The sequence below is a fragment of the Lissotriton vulgaris genome, chromosome 6 (genome assembly GCF_964263255.1).
Source record: "Lissotriton vulgaris chromosome 6, aLisVul1.2, whole genome shotgun sequence".
Lineage (NCBI taxonomy): Eukaryota > Metazoa > Chordata > Amphibia > Caudata > Salamandridae > Lissotriton > Lissotriton vulgaris.
Window position 1 is genome coordinate 1531166980 of NC_141694.1, and position 16198 is coordinate 1531183177.

Sequence of the window (16198 nt, forward strand, 5' to 3'; positions counted from 1 at the left end):
GGTGGGCGAGTCACTGAAGGCTTGAGCCTGGCTCGGCCCACGCTCTTCTTGAGCCGCCGAGCTTTCATGTGGCTTCTGTGGCCCTCTGTGCCTCTTTCTCCTGTTTCTAGCAGAGCAGGCCAGCGTGTGAGGAGACGCTTTCTAAACTTAAATCAAAATTCAAACAGCCGTTGATGTTGGTGTGCCCCTCTCCTTCAGACTGGCATCCCTGCAGCAATAAGCATCATGGCCCAACAAACACTGCCTTTCAGTGTGCTGGGTCTTGGACATTTCACAGTGTGGCAGGCCCGAGAGGTTATTTTATTATTTTATTTGCTTTTTCATATAGCACGGACTTTACCCGAAGGCGTCTGAGCGCTTCACAATAGGAACAGAAAATTACAAGTGAACAAATTACAAAAGCAGACGTTCAGTTAAATGAGGTAAAAGTGACAATTGTGAGCAAACAAAATACATGAGGTAGCAAACAGTGCATTACAGGAGGCAAGAGTGACAAGTGTGCAGGTTACAAGAGAAAACAAAGTACAATTAGAGGTAATATACTGCAATATATGCTAGACACTCAGGCACAAGAACAAACGTTTCGTAGGCAATGGTGGCACTTGTGCAAGTATCAAAAGCAAACAAAATGAGAGAGGTAGCAAACTGTGTTACAAGAGAACAGTGGTGTGTGCATGTTACAAAAGAGTACCAAACTACCAGTGAGACCACTGACTCAACCACATGTGCGAAATAACCACATACTGTTTTTGCCCTTTAGGGTACTGGTAGGTGACAAGCGTAGCTGAGGCAGGACAAGGATGGGGACAGCTGGCGTTGTGGGGTTCAAGCAGGTTGATCAGGTCAAATGAGGGCAGGTTGACCACCAATCGTAGCAAAACTATTCAAAGTGTTCAAGCCACTCCGGCTCCCATATACAAAGAATTGGGAAGCTTTTGCGTGAAGGTTAGAGCACACATGTTGACACTTGCGCAGCCTAACGACTGGAGCCATCTAAATGTTAGTTTACAGAGCCTAGAAGCACAATCTCTATTGTGTGAAGGAAATCCGCCCATGCTGGTGCTGTAAGGATTGTTTTCTGTGTGAAAGAAAAGCTGTCCCTCCTGCTACAAGTAGTTTCCCTGTGGAGATAGAGGGGCCTGACTAGTGCATTTTAGGTCTGGCTTGACAGTGCAGCTGTAACCAGACAATGTCAGAATCACCAGTAGAGGGGCTTCGGCTCCACCCTCATGTTTGGAGCCAGGAGTATTTGCTTTGATTAGCCAAAGTTGTTTTGCTTCCACAACAAAACTGCTTGTCCTCCAAGCAGCTGTGACCATTTGGTTTATTTATCCAGCTGCCTGAAGTTGGACAGGGGCACACACATTACTTTTTAACGCTAATAAAGTGTCTTAGAAAACTAGAACATTTATGTTTCATTAACCTACATGGATTTTTAGGTCTGGTTTGACAGTGCTTTCGTAAGCAGGACCTATTGGCTTTGCACTTATTTACATATTATTTACATTTATTGGCATAGCTTACTTACGCTAGATTACCTCACCACTTTGGCATGATTGGGGTGGAGGTGGTTAAGGGAGCGGAAGCTAGACTTTGTTACCTTCTGTACTGCAGCAATAATCGATGTGTGACCAAATATCTACTGGGCGTCAAGCAAGGTTTTTTCCTAACCAGGGCAGAGATTATTTGATTTCCAGAATGTTAATTTAAATGCAGAACAGCTGGATTAGGACAAAAGGACCTTCATTTTGTAAGTCCTTTTTATGATCCTGAGGCACAATGACATTAATTTGGTGGCCCGGAAACACGGTGTGAAACTTGCAGTAAAGCTAGTCTCCTTCCTTCCCTTTTCAACACTACCTTCTATAGTTTGGCATTGTCTGTGCGGCGCGGGAATGGTTCAGTTCATGTTGAAAAACTCACTTTAAATGTTTTTAAAAATCTGATGTACAAGAGGAGAAACACTTCCACGTGTAAAAGAAATACACGTTTTGTTACATTTTGAAGACTCCTTTCATACTCTAATGTGATGTTTGTTGAATGATTGATCAGCCAAATATTTTCAGGACTTGACACAGGCTTGTGGAGTCAAGAGTAGACACTTGGTTAGGCTCTTCTCTTTGTTAATTTGTTAACTTGTCCATCTGTGAGTTGCATCCTAGCTATTAAGTCTGAGTTCGATCTGCAGACACGTAGCAACTTTAAACATGTATTCATATCAATTTGCATGCTCCTTACTTGCCTTCCACAACAGATGGCATGCTTGAAAAAGTGGTATCTCGCATACAAGCAACCGGGCCAAGAAACTGGCGAAAAGGGACAGCGCCCAGTCGAATCACTTTATTCAATACTTCACATTATGAAGATCATAAAAGTACAAAAAAAAAGTATAAAATGTACATTCCGAGAATACAGCTTTCATAATTCAAATGGAACAATGATTTGTTTAAGACGGAAGTATTTAAAACCAGATATAATTCATAGGAGGAAATGGTCCAGCCGCCTAGTCTTCCATGAAAGGAGCAGGTATGAGACCACCGTAAAACATACTAATTCATTAGGTAATGATTGTAAAAAATGCAAGGCCGGATGACACTGCGTAAAATTATATTTACGCATAAGTGGCCAAATCTTTTGCGGTGAGTCTTATAAAATGTACTGAAAAAAAGGATGCGTAAATTTGAGAAGAGCCATCACATGGACAGGATGTAAGATCTGCTATAGAGTAAATACCACCTGGGAAAGAAAACATACAAGGAATGAGATTCAGGCAGAATCTTACTAAGATAAATCGATGGCGTGGGTTGGTCACAAAAAATTAAATATCCTGTGGTGTCTTCCTGTTCAATTGGGCATCCAATGAGGGCACTTTTCAGCTGTCCCACAGGGGTATCCAAAGATATTAGAGTAGACGCCTCACTCACTTCATCATCTGCACCTGTCCACACCCTGGTAGGTTGATACTACCAGGGCGGACTCAACCAAAAAGAAGGTAGAAGTACTTGGATAATCTCCTACTGGATAATGCAGGGATCAAGATGAAAATAGAAAAAGATTCAAATACCTCGCAGTATGCCAAAAAGGATTCGTTAATGGTAGGGTACTGGGGTAGAGTTATAATATATTACAGGGTTCTGATTTGAGATTTTACTGCTCAATTCACCCTTATTTTACAGTGCCAATATGTTTAGACCCACGCAAAGAGTCCAATCTGATCTTGCGCCTCCTTTCATGTATGAGGCTTAATGCTCCCACTTGGGTCAATACTTAGTCAGGGAAAGATGCACTATATCTGGGTTGTTTACAGATGTATTCATAGTGTAAAGACTTTCTTCATTGATCTTGTTAGTTGCTAATCCACATTTTCTTGTAACCTGATGGCCAGAAACAAGAGGCAATTAACGTACATTCATCTAACTGTGCTCTTCTGTTTTTAATTGGTTTGGCAGGGCTAAATTGCAAACCTTTTTGAATGAGGTTACGGAGTTCAATCTCAACTTCCTTCTTTCAATGAATTGGGTTGTCCTTAAGGCAACTTTCTTCTGCAGCATTTACTGAATAAACATGGGTGAACTGAGGGCTGCAACCATCACCATCTCCAACAGACAAGTTGAGTTCACATTCTAGATACAATTTGAAACCTTTATCTGCACCTTCATTCTCAACGCACGAGTAGGTTTGAGGGTATAATCATTTGCCCCAGTATTGGAACTTTCATAGATTCCCATGCTTTGTATCATTCCCCGTCGTCGGAATGGGAGCCTCGGTAGTATAAAAACCATAGAAACAAAAGAGAAAAACAGGCCTAGGCCTCATCTCATTTTGTATCCTATCACTCTTTGTGTAAAAGAAACCAAACTTTTGCCAGGACCAATCAGAGCAGCCTCACCCTCTAGAACCTTCCTGAGAGAGCTCAGAGCCTCAGATTTTTCTACCGCACGTTGTGCTAGTTTCTTTTCTACTATCTTATTGGATTTTGGATTACTTCTTCAAATTTTTTTCAACTGCTATCAAGATGTCTGACCAGGAGGAAGGCCCTGTTCAGGTCCTGTGCCTCTTGTGGGGAAAAACAACTTTTTGTGGAGGATAAGCATGGCAACTGTATTTATTGCTTATACCCGGACCACAAGGCCACAGACTGCAAAATCTGTAGAACCTTCACTACCAAGACTCTCCGTGACAGAGAGGGTCAACTTTTGACCTCGCTTGAAAAGATGAAGGCTCGGAAGGAGGTGCTTTCATCAGAGGAAGAGGATTCAAAATCTCTGGCGTCCTCTCATAAGTCCAGGAAGAGGGGTAGGTCTCCCCCTGGTTCTTCTTCTTCAGTTGAGCCCCCTCTTAAGGCCCCTCACAAGATCTCGGATGGGTCTGAGAGGGCTGGTCCCCTTAAATCTCCTCACGGAAGTGAAAAGGAAAGGCAGGGACAGGCTACTGGATTGGCTACAGCCTCCAAGGACAGAAAAGAGGTTTCCATTACTTCTCCTCCGTCCAAAAAAGAGAAGGCCGGTGACAAGCACTCTTCTGTCACTCCTGGAACCCGTCCGGAGAAAAAAACAGCATCCGTCGACGCCGAAAACGTCAGGTACGTCGACGACTGTTACTTCTGTGAAAGTTCCAGCTGTTTCCTTGGCTCCGTCGACGGGCTCGTCGTCTGTAGCGATCTCCACGTCAACGTCTTCATCGTCATTCAAGGTTCCAGGTTCGTCGACGACTGCTTCTTCCACGTCGGCTACGATGAGCTCCGGTAAGGTGCTGTCGACGGCAAAAACTACGACCACGCCAACTTCGGCGTCGACGCTGATGGTTCTGACGACTAGTTCGTCTACGAAACCGTCGACGATCATACCGTCGACTACCAAGACTTCGTCGACTACGACGGCTATACCGTCGACGACTGCTCAGACGACGAGACCGTCAACTGGTCAAAAGATGCATTTTCCACTGAAGAGGATGAAAATTACGCCGGAAATGACGTCTCCACGGCGAGTGTCGTCTCATCCACCGAATATGCTCCTGGATGATGAGTCGGAGGAAGAGGAGGATGAATTAGGCCATTATGGAGACTCCTACAGTCCCTCAGACTTGCATGTAAAACTGCAGGACACTGACACAGAGGAATATTTCGAGCATGCAGGAGACCAACAGGTGGACTATGTTTCACAAGAGCGACGTCCCACTGGTTTCGGACAGGACATGGTGGCCATGCCCGCCTCTCTGCTCTCTGATCTTCAGCTGATGTTGCAGGACTATAGAAACAGGTTTCCTTCGGAACCTTCAGCACAGTCTGCGCAACCTCCTCCTCAGGGGTTGCCACAAGCTCAGTCAGTTTCTGGTCCGCCTCCTTCGCAGGTGGTGTCCCACCTCCCACCTCAGGTTATACCTCTGGTCCGATCTCGAACACCGGATCCAGAACCAACCAGTCCTGTCTAGCAGGATACCTCTTCTGACGATGATACTGTTCAAGTCGATCCATTGCAGGACCCAGATCTGGATCAGGGTGACAGTGGGCTATAAGACCCAGACGCCACTGGTCGTGATACATCTATATCCCCTCCTGTGGACATAGGAGGGTTCCATCACCTGATGGAGAGGGCGGCAAAGAGGTTTGGACTGCCGGTTACGAGAGAGGAGTCTGAATGCTTCCTCTATGACTTCAAGGAGCAATACAGGAGATCTGTCCAGTCCATTCCGATAATCGAACTTGTGTGGGAGGAAGGCATGAAGATCATGCAGAATCCAGCCACTGTGATTCTGGTGCTTCCCAGACTGGAAAAAAAGTATAAAGCTCCGGAAGGCAGTCCAGCTTGTCTTCTTGGTCCGCCGAAGCTTGATTCGGTCATCTCTCAGGCCGCCCAAAGTAAGTCAAAAAATTCAACGACACCTTTGACTACGCCTCCAGACAAGGATGGTAGACGTGGGGAAAAGGTTTTCTTCCACGGCCAGCGTGCTGGTTAGAGCAGCGAATTCTCTCGCCATTCTAGGCAGATACGATCGCCAGATGTGGTGTGACATGGCACTGTTTGTGGAACAATTGCCAGACGCGACAAGGGATGAGGCCAAGAGTGCTGATGGAGGGAGAAAAATCCTCCTCCGAGGTTATAGACTGTGCGATGGATATCGCTTCCACTGCTTTTCGGGCCTTAGCTGGGTCAGCAGTGCTACGTCACCAGGGCTGGTTGAGAGCCACCTGGTTTCGTCAAGAGGTCCAAAATAAGATCCTGGACCTCCCATTTGATGGAGAAATGCTTTTCGGTAAGCATGTTGATGATGCCCTGCAGAATATAAAGAAAGATACCGACACGGCGAAGTCACTGGGATCTCTCAACTACCGTAAGGTCCCATTTAAAGGCGTTCATGGCAGGGGTTTCTCTTCGTATAGAGGCAACGCCCAGCAGAGATATTCTTCACAATCGTCCCAGTCTTATAAGACCCAGTACTCCAATCAACGGCAGGGACAATCTGAGTCTTACTCTCGCCAAACTCCGCGAGGGCGTCAGAACCGTCAAGGGCGTGACGCGCCAAGCGGCATTAGCGGCCTCCTGGCTCTACCTGCTGTTCCTTCCCTCCCAGTCACATCGGTGGGGGCAGGATATCTTTTTGTCTGAACAGCTGGAGGTGTATAACATCGGACCAGTGGGTCCTGAATATTGTACAGAGTGGCCATACGTTAGAATTCCAAGATCTTCCTCCAACAAGAGCTCCGGGCGCCATCCGCACAAAACATCTGGGACTGCTCCATCTAGAAGCCCATCAATTGTTCCTCAAGGGGGCAATAGAACCGGTACCTCTTTCTCAGAGAGCATGGGTTTTTATTCCAGGTTCTTCCTGGTGCGGAAGACAGACTTGGCGCCCCATTCTAGACCTACGAGAGCTCAACACTTATTTCATCAAACTCTTTCAGGATGGTCACTCTCCAGGAAATTCTTCCTCTTTTGAACCCAGGCGACTACTTGGCTTCCCTGGGTTTAGAAGATGCGTATTTCCACATTCTGATACACCCAGCTCAGACAATATCTGCGGTTCACAGTGGGCAAGAGCCAGTTCCAATTCAAGGTGCTTCCGTTTGGCCTTCGGTCTGCACCTCGGGTGTTCACCAAGGTGTTGGCACAAGTGGCAGCTTTTCTAAGGACACATTCACTGGAGGTGTTCCCTTACTTGGACGACTGGCTAGTCAAGGCTCCATCATTCGAGGAAACCTCTCAGGCTGTTTCGACTTGCATTCAGTTGTTCAGACACCTAGGCCTTCAATTAAACAGATGCAAGTCAGTTCTGCAACCCTCCAAAACCACACGATTTTTGGGGGCCATCTTGGACACCACACAGTGCACGGCTCGTCCTTCGGAGGACCGTCAACGGAAGTTGATCGTATCAGCTCGCCAGCTGTTCCACAAGAAATGCCTGTCAATACAAGCCCCTTTTAGGGTCGATGTCATCCTGCATACCATTAATTCAACGACAAGGTGTTGGTGACTTCAGCAATAAGAAAGGCATGCGAATGGTGGCTGGTACAAGAAAATATCGCACAAGGTCTGACGTTCAGAATTTCTCCATCCCCCTCATCATAACCACGGATGCCTATTTGGAAGGCTGGGGTGCGGTGCTCCGCGAACTTCAAGTCAGCGGACACTGGAGCCCGGATCAGCGCCAGTGCCATATCAATTTGGCCATTTGCAGGCTTTCCTTCCCAGAGTTCGCAATCATTCAGTGCTGGTCCGGATGGACAATGCGACGGCCATGCACTACGTCAACAAGCAAGGGGGAACGAGGTCGCAAACTCTATCCACAGAAGCTCAGAGAATCTGGGATTATGCGATCCTTCACAACATCAGTCTGAGAGCCGAACACCTGGCAGACTCGCTCAATGTCAAGGCGGACGCACTGAGTAGACAGACTGAGGTGACGCACGAATGGGAATTGAATCCATCCATTCTGGAGAGGGTGTTCTCGGTTTGGGGGACACCTACCATCGACCTATTTGCCTCTTCAGTGAACGCCAAATGCCGGTTTTACGCAAGCAAGGTTCACCATCAGGGGTCCCTGGGGGACGCCCTTTCGATGGCCTGGTACAGCGCATTCTTTTACGCTTTTCCTCCAATTCCCCTCATTCCTCGAGTATTCAAGAAAATTAAGGCCGAACCGTGCAAGATGATTCTCATTGCACCAGTGTGGCCCCGGCAATTTTGGTACACAGAGCTCCTGCGGCTCTCCCAGGCTCCTCCAATTCGCTTACAATCAATTCCGTCCCTGTTGTCCAGGAATCGGGGGCAGGTTTACCATCTGGATCCGAAATCGCTCCACTTGACAGCGTGGCCCCTGAACACAGAGTTCTGTCGTCTAAATCTTTCCCAGGAATGTCGAGACGTTTTGTCACAGGCTCGAGCACAAAGAAGACTTACAAGGCAAAATGGAGAAGGTTCTGCCTTTATGGTGTCAAAGACAAGGTCCCCATCTTTACAAATCTCTGCCTCACCAACTCTTGCCATATATACTATCATTGGCTAAATCTGGGTTGGCACATTCGTCTGTGAAAGTCAATCTTGCAGCCATTTCAAGGTTTCGGTGTACTTCTACAGGCCCTTCCTTATGGTCCTCTCGGATCGTTAATCAGTTCTTGAAGGGTTTGTTCCGGATGTACCCTCCAGTTCGACCTCCTCCACCAGTTTGGCAGCTCAATCTTGTCCTGGCTCAACTCATGAAACCTCCGTTTGAGCCTGTGCACAAGGCGGACTTGAAGTTCCTCTCTTGGAAACTTGCCCTCCTCTTAGCACTTACTTCAGTGAGAAGAGTTAGTGGGCTCCAAGCCCTCTCCATAGTGCATCCATTCCTTCAATTCAAAAAGGATGCTCTTATTCTTCGCACCAATCCGAAGTTCATTCCGAAGAGTTCGACTTAAATGAACCTTTCATTTTAAAGTCTTTCTTTCCGCGCCCTTCTACACCTGCAGAACGCACTTTATATTCTTTGGATGTTCAGAGATGCTTGAAATTCTACTTAGAGCAAACAAGACCCTTTCGGAAATCATCCCAGTTGTTTGTGTCCTACAGCGCACCACGGAAGGGATTTCCTTTAGCAAAGAGTGGCATTTCCCGCTGATTCGCCAGTGCGATTCAATTTTGCCATCAGGAGGCGGCAAGCCATTGAACAGAGTTCGTGCCCATTCTACAAGGTCTGTGGCATCGTCTGTGGCTCTTTTCTCTGGAGTCGCCATTAAGGATATATGCAGGGCAGCAACGTGGAGCAGTACTCATACCTTCACGAAACATTACTGCTTAGAGTCTGCAGGACGAGACGACGCGGCTGTTGGTCAAGCAGTTCTGCGGAATCTTTTTCATTGAAAGGTGAGCTTTCCCTACAATCCCTCCATCCTGGTGAGCACATTTTGCTTATTTTTCTTACTTTACTATAAGTATTACTATATGGTTATGTGATGCCATGTTTTTACAAAATGTGTCTTGCACAACGGCTACGATAATCTGAGGCTCTGAGCTCTCTCAGGAAGGTTCTAGAGGGTGAGGCTGCTCTGATTGGTCCTGGCAAAAGTTTGGCCTCTTTTACACAAAGAGAGTGATAGGATACAAAATGAGATGAGGCCTAGGCCTGTTTTTCTCTTTTGTTTCTATGGTTTTTATACTACCGAGGCTCCCATTCCGACGACTGGGAATGATACAAAGCATGGGAATCTATGAAAGTTACCAATACTGGGGAACCAAAGTTACAGGTAAGTAACTTGTTTTCTTCTATTCTTGTTAGACCTTTGTACCCAAGCCGGGACAGTGGAACTGTGACATCTGTCCTTTAACCCCTTAGCTGATAAGTCTTTTACTCTTGGAATGCTAAGCCCTTTTTTTTTTTTTAGCAGTTTGGGGTAGCTTGTGCCTAAACCTCCATTCTTGTCTTTCCACACAAGGTATCCACCCCAAATGTGTTTCCTTTTTTCCCCAACATCTGGAGGAATCCAAAGGTTCTGAGAGTTTGAAGATTCCTCTGGAAGGGACTTAAAAAATAGCTCATATATAGCTAAAATTGCGTTTTTTTTGGGGGGGGGGGGGCGTAATTGAGGAAAAAGACTATTTTGTATTTATTTTTTCTTCCTAAAAGTGGCAACAAAAATTTGCTGTGCTAAAGTCACCATTTTCCTGACTTTCAGGTACATGCAGAGCTGAATTAAAAAAAAAAACTTATTTTCTGTTTCCCAATTTTTGTGCTTTCAACTTACTACCAGATTGTGGTAGAAATCCAGGTGAAACCCATGGATGATCCCAGAAAGCTATAGATTTCTGAAAAGTATGCAATTTTGAGTTCAGAAAGGGGTCATTTATGTACACCCCTCAAGGTTTTCCCAAAGAAACTGTTGAAATAAAACATGAGTAGTATAAAACAAACATTTTGACTGCTTTTTATTTGTAACTTCTTGTCATAATGACAGATTTACAAAAGTCATATACCATTGTTAACTAGACCCTTTTGTTGCGGAATATATATATATGGTTTTTAGGTTTTCCAAGAACCCGAGGTACCCAAAGTCAACTGAACTGCACCTTACAATGGTTTTTCATTGTGTGCCGGTTATGTAGCAATTCATATGGGAAAAAAATGAGTGAAACATCGGTTTCAAGGAAACCTATGTATTTCTGAAATAGACACCAAATACAGTGTTTAGGGCCAGTGGTTATTTGTACATCTCAATTTGTGGATACCCATCCAAAATATCCTTTTTCTTACACTTACAAACAAATGCTAAGAAATAAATTTGGTATGAACAAATGTTTTACTATTCTGTATTACCACATGTTTAGGTAGTCCTAGTGCCTGCAACAGAATACATTTGGTATAAACAAATGTTTTACTATTCTGTATTCCCACATGTTTAGGTAGTCCTAGTGCCTGCAACAGGAAAGGGTCCAAAACACAATCTAGACGCATTTTTTTTTCCACTGAAATCTGAGCTTGCTTTTTTGTTTTTTTAAAAAGTGGGTACTTACGGACTTGGAGCCCTAGCTCAGCGGGCACATCGGGATACCTAGTAAACTTGTACATTTTTGAAAACTAGATACCTTGGGGAATCCATGGTGGGTTGATTTGGGACTCCTGCCAGGTTTTCCTAACCAGGATCCTTTGCAAACTTCAGTGCTTAACTAAAAACGCCCATTTTCCAAATGGAAGTCATCTGTGGGGAGCCACATATTTCCTACTAACCAGCATTCCCCCAAGTCTCCGGATAAAAGAGATGCCTACTTGTCTGCTTAGGGCTCCTGCCCGCGACAGGAAAGGCGCCATAACCCAGCATGGACGCATCGCACCATTCCACTGAAAACTGATCCTTTTTTAACATTTTGAAATGTGGCTAGCTGTGGTTTTGTGCCGTAGCTCAGGTGGCCCCTAGGGAAGCCTAGCAAACCTGCAGGAAATCTGCGCAGATTCCAGTACTTTGAGTCACAAATATGAAAAAAGGTATGTTTAAATAAAATGTTTGAAGATGGAAGGGCTTTTGGGTAGGGAAAACGTGTGGGATGCACGCAACACACCACCCTGGAGTTCCCTGCTTTGTAATTTAACTGGGGTTGGTAGATTGTCCTAGGAGACAATGTACACACTGACTGAGACAGAAAAGACCAATATTACTGCACCGCCATCTACTGTATACATACACACGTGTACATTTTATTAACAAGATTTAACAAAAATGAAAACCTAGAAATCACTGCTAAAAGATAATTACAAGTTTCAAATGCTGAACAAGTGACTTGCAGCTCGTGAGCTGTAAAGCCATGACTAGGCACCAGCCGCTTTACAGGCCATTCACATATGGTTCATGAGTCTCTCTCTCCTTCTCTTGTGAAATGTTGGCCCCCAGACAAACACTCACCTCAACAAACTGCCATTCATGGGACCATCACTTTCATACACCCAGATGACTGACACAGCAGTAACACCACCTGGCAGTCAAACGCCAGTTCACACACATCGCCAGCCAGTTGCCACTCGGACATCACCATAAAGCTCCACACCACTTTCAGTTCTAAAACACTCTCACAATTAACAGATTGCACGAAGCACAGACAGGAAAGACTAAAACACCAACTAAAAACAGAAAAAAAAATTCAGGTAGAAAGAACTAGCCTATTGGTTGAAGATGAAATCCCATCTATGACTGCCTACACAATAGCTGTAACTAAGTACAACCAACTACTGCCAACCAGGTATCTAAACGGAAAATACTTAGCAATAGAACCACAGTCAGTTCACTTTTACTGTCATGGTTCCCCCAATTCTTGAATTGCATTTTATAATTTAAAACATGTGGGCACAAATAGGCCCAAATTAGAATTACATTTGGGGCAGTACTTAAGTCTTCTTTCATACTCGTTCAGAAACAGATTCTACATCTCCGATAAGCAGTCTTTTTTTCGGGTATTGGAGGAATGTATTCTGTAAAGTGGCAATCTAGCCACATCCTCCTCCACTCCGACTCTCGAAACATTTGCCAGCTCACCTGCAATAAGTGTCAGTTACAGATGCTGAAACTGTACAAAACTCCTCTTGGAATCTGAAGAACAGTCTTTGAAAGCAGCATAAGCACTGGAGGATGCCAAAGGAAACAGCCAACTTCTTGTACTAGATGTAGCACTTTAGAGAAGCATTATAAGGCACTGACCTTTGGTCTACACCTCCCATGCGCTTATTATATTCTTAAATGCACATAGATTTGCACACTTCTGATACCTGACCCCAAATGGTCCCAGGTAAAGAGCTTTCATCATGAATAGTTGTGAGCATTTTGGCATTTCCGCTGTCTGAAAATGTAAAAGCAAGAAGTACATTACTACACAAGGCACTGCTCTGTCCTCTGGAAGTTTTAACACAAACCCCATAGGACAGATTGGCCTACAAATGGCCACACTGGGAAGTGGGAAGCGACCCTTGCCAAAGGGTTCTCCAGCAACACCCTACATGCATTGGCAGATAAAGCTCATTGCAACAGTGTCCGGTGTTCAGCTTTCATGCTGGAATCCTTCTGGTGATCCAGTTAAAAGCCATTATTTGTGTTACTTGGTATTTTGTTTGGGATTTTTACTCCACTGTAATTGTGCTGTTGGCATCCTGAATGTGCATATGTTACACAGGACTAGAAGTAGTTTCAAAGAAGTGTCTTATGTCGGTCGTTAATTGGGGAGGTGGTGATTGTTCTCATTAGGTTCATGCCCTTATGCATGTTTCATATTTTTAACTGTGGATAAACGAAACCAGCTACAAGAATACTTTCAGTTGCCTTAACAAAAATTTGTTCAAAATAGCATCATTCTAGTAGAGCAGATGATAGTCTCGAAGAAATTCAATTTTAAATTCAGATTTTAAATGTTTTATTTCCAGGGTCTGAAAACTCCTCTGTTTGAAAGTCTATGATTGCAATGACTGATTCTGGATAAATGGTGAATGCTCAAACTATGGTGTATCTTTCAACCCTTTCTTTGGCTCCTTTGGATGAAATATCTGAATCTTTGTGGTGCTTGGGATCTACAACAGAACTCTGATCACAATCCTGGATTGCACTATGTATTCCTTTTTGAGTTTTACATGGCCCAGGAGCCAGACTTTTAAAATATTTTGGTCTGACTGGGCATGCTCACTGCTCCTCCCTGGCTTGCAGACCATGTAATAAAGTTGCGTAGTGTTTCCCATTACTCTCACGGGATACAAGTAGTTTGCAGCTCACAACTTTACAGTTCTGATCATCTGTCTGTCGTTCCAGAGAGCATTGTGGATATTAGAAAACATTTGAAACCATTTGAGAAAGTGCTGCTGCATTAGCATGCCACTACATGCAGCAGTTGCTGCTTCGTCAAGCCTATATGTTTTCTTGGCTGCCCACTTAGCAGTTATTTTTCCTCAGTTTCGCTGAGAACATCCCCTCTCCTTTGTCATCCACCTCACGTTCAAACCAACCTGGCTTCCAGATAGATGAAAAGCAGACACATATAATTCAATAGTGTGTTGTAACCATGGAGAAACAGAGCTAAAGTAGGCACAGTCCCAGTGGGAAATGAAGAGATGGATTCTGAACATTACTCTTTTAATGCCCCATTGGGTAGTCGAAAGGTTCTGGTATAGGTCATGAATATAGGTGTCTTTTAGACCCATCGAGCTGCCTTCTATTTGTCCTTTATATCTTAAAGCTACTACTGCAGAAATGTAACTTATCTGCGCCTCAGTGACTTCTAATATGCACAGTAGTCCAGAATACTAAAATGCACGCTTTAAGGGGTATTCTTTCTACTTTTGCAATCTTCTACTTGACTTTAAACATGTTCGTAATCTAAATGGATATACGAACTACACATATACTCGTGAAATTCTGTTGTAGGCTTGTAGATTTCTGTCGCTCCTACAAATACATAAACAGTCCCTTGTTTCTCACAGCTCTGGCCCAGCTTAATCTACTTCTCTTTGATCAGTGGCTTAGCTTTCATTGGTACAAGTGCATTGCAACCAGGGCCCACTAGGCATGCCGATTACTTCATGGCATATAAATGGCTGATGGCTTGTACTGCTTGTCCTCTTGCTCTCGGGCAGTAAGGTAACTTTAGCTCGTGCACCATTCACCCCATATATTACATTACTCATTAAATCTTCTATGACACCATTGATAATATCACTGCAATTTTTGCAATGAAATTGATTAGAGATCTGTGCATGGTGGGGGTGGGAGTTATAGTTACCAGAGCTAACTAAAATGGTGAATTTCAGTGGTTTTGTATATTGAAAATGTTGCGCTATCATTGAAATTTTACTTCAAAATTTGGTATTGAAAAAAATGGTTGTATTTCTGTCAAGAAAATTGTTGAACTAAATTGTTGGAAGACCTTCTAGTGCATTATTCATACAGTGAAAGCTTGCTGTATGCTTTCTGCCGCTACTTCACCTTAAACTGCAGTCTTACTACTTCCATGAACCAAAACCCAGTAGCAAGAAAAAGTGAATCAACTGTCTGTTGCTGAAAAGGTCCTCATTGAACTTCTTAGGGAAGCCCTCTCTCTGTCTTCTCCCACTTCAGGATCTAGGACTCCACCCGTCAGCCACATAAGGGCAGAAAGCACACTTCCGGTATGTGAAAGCTGTCCTTATCCTCACATCTTGTGCCATGCTAAACTAGGGCAATCCAAAATGGATCACACTGGTGCCATTAATTAGACTCCTAGTACACACATAGTTCTACTCCCACACATGCGCTGCACATTCCGCTGCGCACACAAGATAGCAGAGTTAGGTTCTGGGCAGTCGCATAACAGCAAAACCTCAAGCAAGAGGGGTCAGTAGACCGCATTCCCTGTGACATGGAAAAATATCTGGTCCTACTACTGATTACCAAAACAGGATACACAGCCACCACTGCTTTCTGATACACCTTGGGCATGGACATTAGTCTTTTGCTATTTATGATCGCTTTCTTGGAGTACCTCCAGGTCAATGAGTAGGTTCTCCTATTTCCACATTATTAGTGGCAGGCCTAGGCCTTTGTGCACACATTTGATTAGCTTGAGCAAACAAAGCCAGGATACCAGTTTTACAAGCAGTCGGGCTCTCTGGGCAGGGATACATGCTCATTTGCCCTGCAGAAGATATTCCTGTGCCAAGAGACCACATTAGTTAATTTCCAAAATATACTTCAACAGGATATTGATGAGCTGGGTATACCTCATTTGTGATCCATTGTTTCGTTGTTTACAAAAGGATAATACGTGCTGCTATGACTGCCAGTTCATGACTCCTGTGTAGATACTTCATTGTCCATATTTCCAACTTTGTATGAATTTATCATTGTAGAACTCTGAGCCTGCAAGAATGGGGTACACTAAGGAATACGGCTGCTGCCTGAATCTGTAAAATGTCTATTACATAAGCCATATCTCTGTTGCTTGAACCTGTGAAGTTTGTCAAACCCTGGAGATAGTACTTCTGGCCAAAGCCTTTGATTGTGAGCTTTCATCCTGCCCTTAACCCGCCACTTTTACATTAGCCCCATAAAGTATGTATTTGTTCATTTTAGTCCAGGTTGTTGATTATCCCTTTTTAAGTGCTGTGTTTTCTCACATTTTAATACAATTGATATTTTTATTTTATTTTAAGTTTTCCGCAGGCGTCTGCTTCCTACATTCTGCTACAGTTTGCACAGTATGGAAACATTTTAAAGCATGTGGTA

The 16198-nt window shown here is 44.2% G+C and overlaps 1 protein-coding gene across 2 annotated transcripts in view; it reads left to right on the forward strand.

Annotated features, from left to right (window-relative positions):
- The window catches only part of LOC147709103 (nucleoporin NUP35-like), an 89722-nt gene that overhangs the window by 59199 nt on the left and 14325 nt on the right, over positions 1 to 16198 (forward strand). For both annotated transcript variants that reach the window (XM_086927710.1, XM_086927709.1), the window contains one exon: positions 16126 to 16195. In XM_086927710.1, the coding sequence (XP_086783836.1) occupies positions 16126 to 16195 (70 nt within the window). The remainder of the gene's footprint in view (positions 1 to 16125; positions 16196 to 16198) is intronic.